General features: G+C 38.9%; 1 protein-coding gene across 1 annotated transcript in view; it reads right to left on the bottom strand.

The window, feature by feature from the left end:
* Positions 1–1,668, bottom strand: part of LOC118325788 (phosphatidylinositol transfer protein beta isoform-like) — a 3,179-nt gene extending 1,511 nt beyond the window's left edge. The window contains exon 1 of the mRNA XM_035658610.1: positions 1,173–1,668. Within this exon, the coding sequence (XP_035514503.1) occupies positions 1,173–1,232 (60 nt within the window). The 5' untranslated portion in view covers positions 1,233–1,668. The remainder of the gene's footprint in view (positions 1–1,172) is intronic.
* Between the last annotated feature and the right edge of the window lie 6 nt (positions 1,669–1,674).

The raw sequence follows: 1,674 nt of genomic DNA, 5'->3' as shown, positions 1-1,674 counted from the left end.
AGAGGCCTGAAGAGGTCAAACTATGTAGTCTCGTACAATATTTTTTTTAAAAACGCATTCTTTTAAACATCTTGAGACCCTCCCGATTTATCTTGGGACCTCTTGTGGGGAACAACTGTTGGGTTACAGCCCTGTGTTGTATCGTATGCTTATGTTGTGATTACAGAGACGCAGCATTTATCATTTGTTTGGGTTATAAATTGAGCAAATGAGCCAACATAAATGTAGTAAGATGTGTTACTGTCCTGCTGTCACTCTAATAGATTGCTGAATTAAATAATGTGCCAACAAAAACTACTCCAAAATGAAATAGTCAAATAAGTTTGTGTCTGACCTTTGGTGTGAGACCCCCCCCCTCAATTATGTTGCTGTCTCACCAAATCATAACACAATGAAGAGTAGCCATAATCCAGACAGTTTATTTGCATTTCAAACGTTCAGTCTATCCCACATGCTGCAGGCTGAATGGACTAGTGGTCGTGTTATGATGTATGAGCAACTGACAGTGCAACCCGAGGGTGGATGTTTGCTTACATTTCAGCTATAAGAGCTCTTGTTAGTGTTTCTCCCCTTAAAGAGAACACTTATTTTTCAATTATTTGGAATGAGCTTTAAAATGCCAGGAGATTGCATTACCCTATAAGGCAGCGGGGAGTCTGGGATTGATGACATAAGCATTTATAAACACTTGCTTTTTTTGGGGGGGGGATAAGACAGTCCTGCCTTAACTTGCAACCAGAAGCCAAACACTGGAAATGATAAGATGGTAGTGCATTCATTAATTACTGCCTTTACTCTTTGTGTGGATAACGCAATTATCTTTAAGAAAGGTGCGTTGCAGAGACTTGTTGTAATTCCTATAAACCACATTTTAAGCCCAGATAACTATACTGCAGAAGAGCAGAGGAAATGAATTGGGGTTCAAGTATTAAAAGGTCTGTCAATATTATGGAACTGAAACAACTATTAAATAATTAACCAATTCATTAATATATATTTCTTTATTGAAAAAGGATTGTCTTGTAGGAGTGCCTCGTCCACACTTGAGCTTAGTTTGTCGTCATTTATAAGGCTCTCAAATGAAAAGAAAATGAGCGCTTTTTACAGCCTTCCTCTTTTTATCAAAATGAATAACATAATGAGAATAATGGAGACTAAAACAGATTACTCACCTCCTCAACACTACAGGGTAAAACCACACGGCTGCAAAAGAAAGAGAAGTGTGGTAACATTCACACAACACGTGTTTCTTAAAAGACACTGCTCAATAAGCAATTCTGCCAAATCAATTTCAACTTTAAAGTCAACAAGCTCATAACAACAAGTACAGCATTTCCTCCAGAAACAGTGTTAACTCACGGAGGAGCAGAAACACATAATTCAAATTAAAATGTACAGAACATGAACATTCAAAAATGTACCAAATCTCCACAATCTCCACACAGGAAGGAAAAATGAGCCACTGCAGAAGAAGCAGGCATGACACAGCAATGCATGCTCCATCCTGGTGTTAGAAACAAACAGAAACCTTCTCGCTGCTAAACAGGAAGCCAGTCTTGGTCACTCTTCCTCATATAAATACTCCTACTGCCCAGTCTGACACACTGCTGGCTTCAGTCAGATGAGAGGAGCCCTTCCCAAGACCAAAAAACAGTTCGAGCGGAGTAAAACTGA

Source organism: Morone saxatilis, unplaced genomic scaffold (genome assembly GCF_004916995.1).
Source record: "Morone saxatilis isolate NCDOM2014 unplaced genomic scaffold, NCSU_SB_2.0 Contig16, whole genome shotgun sequence".
Lineage (NCBI taxonomy): Eukaryota > Metazoa > Chordata > Actinopteri > Moronidae > Morone > Morone saxatilis.
This window is presented reverse-complemented; position numbering and strand designations above follow the sequence as displayed.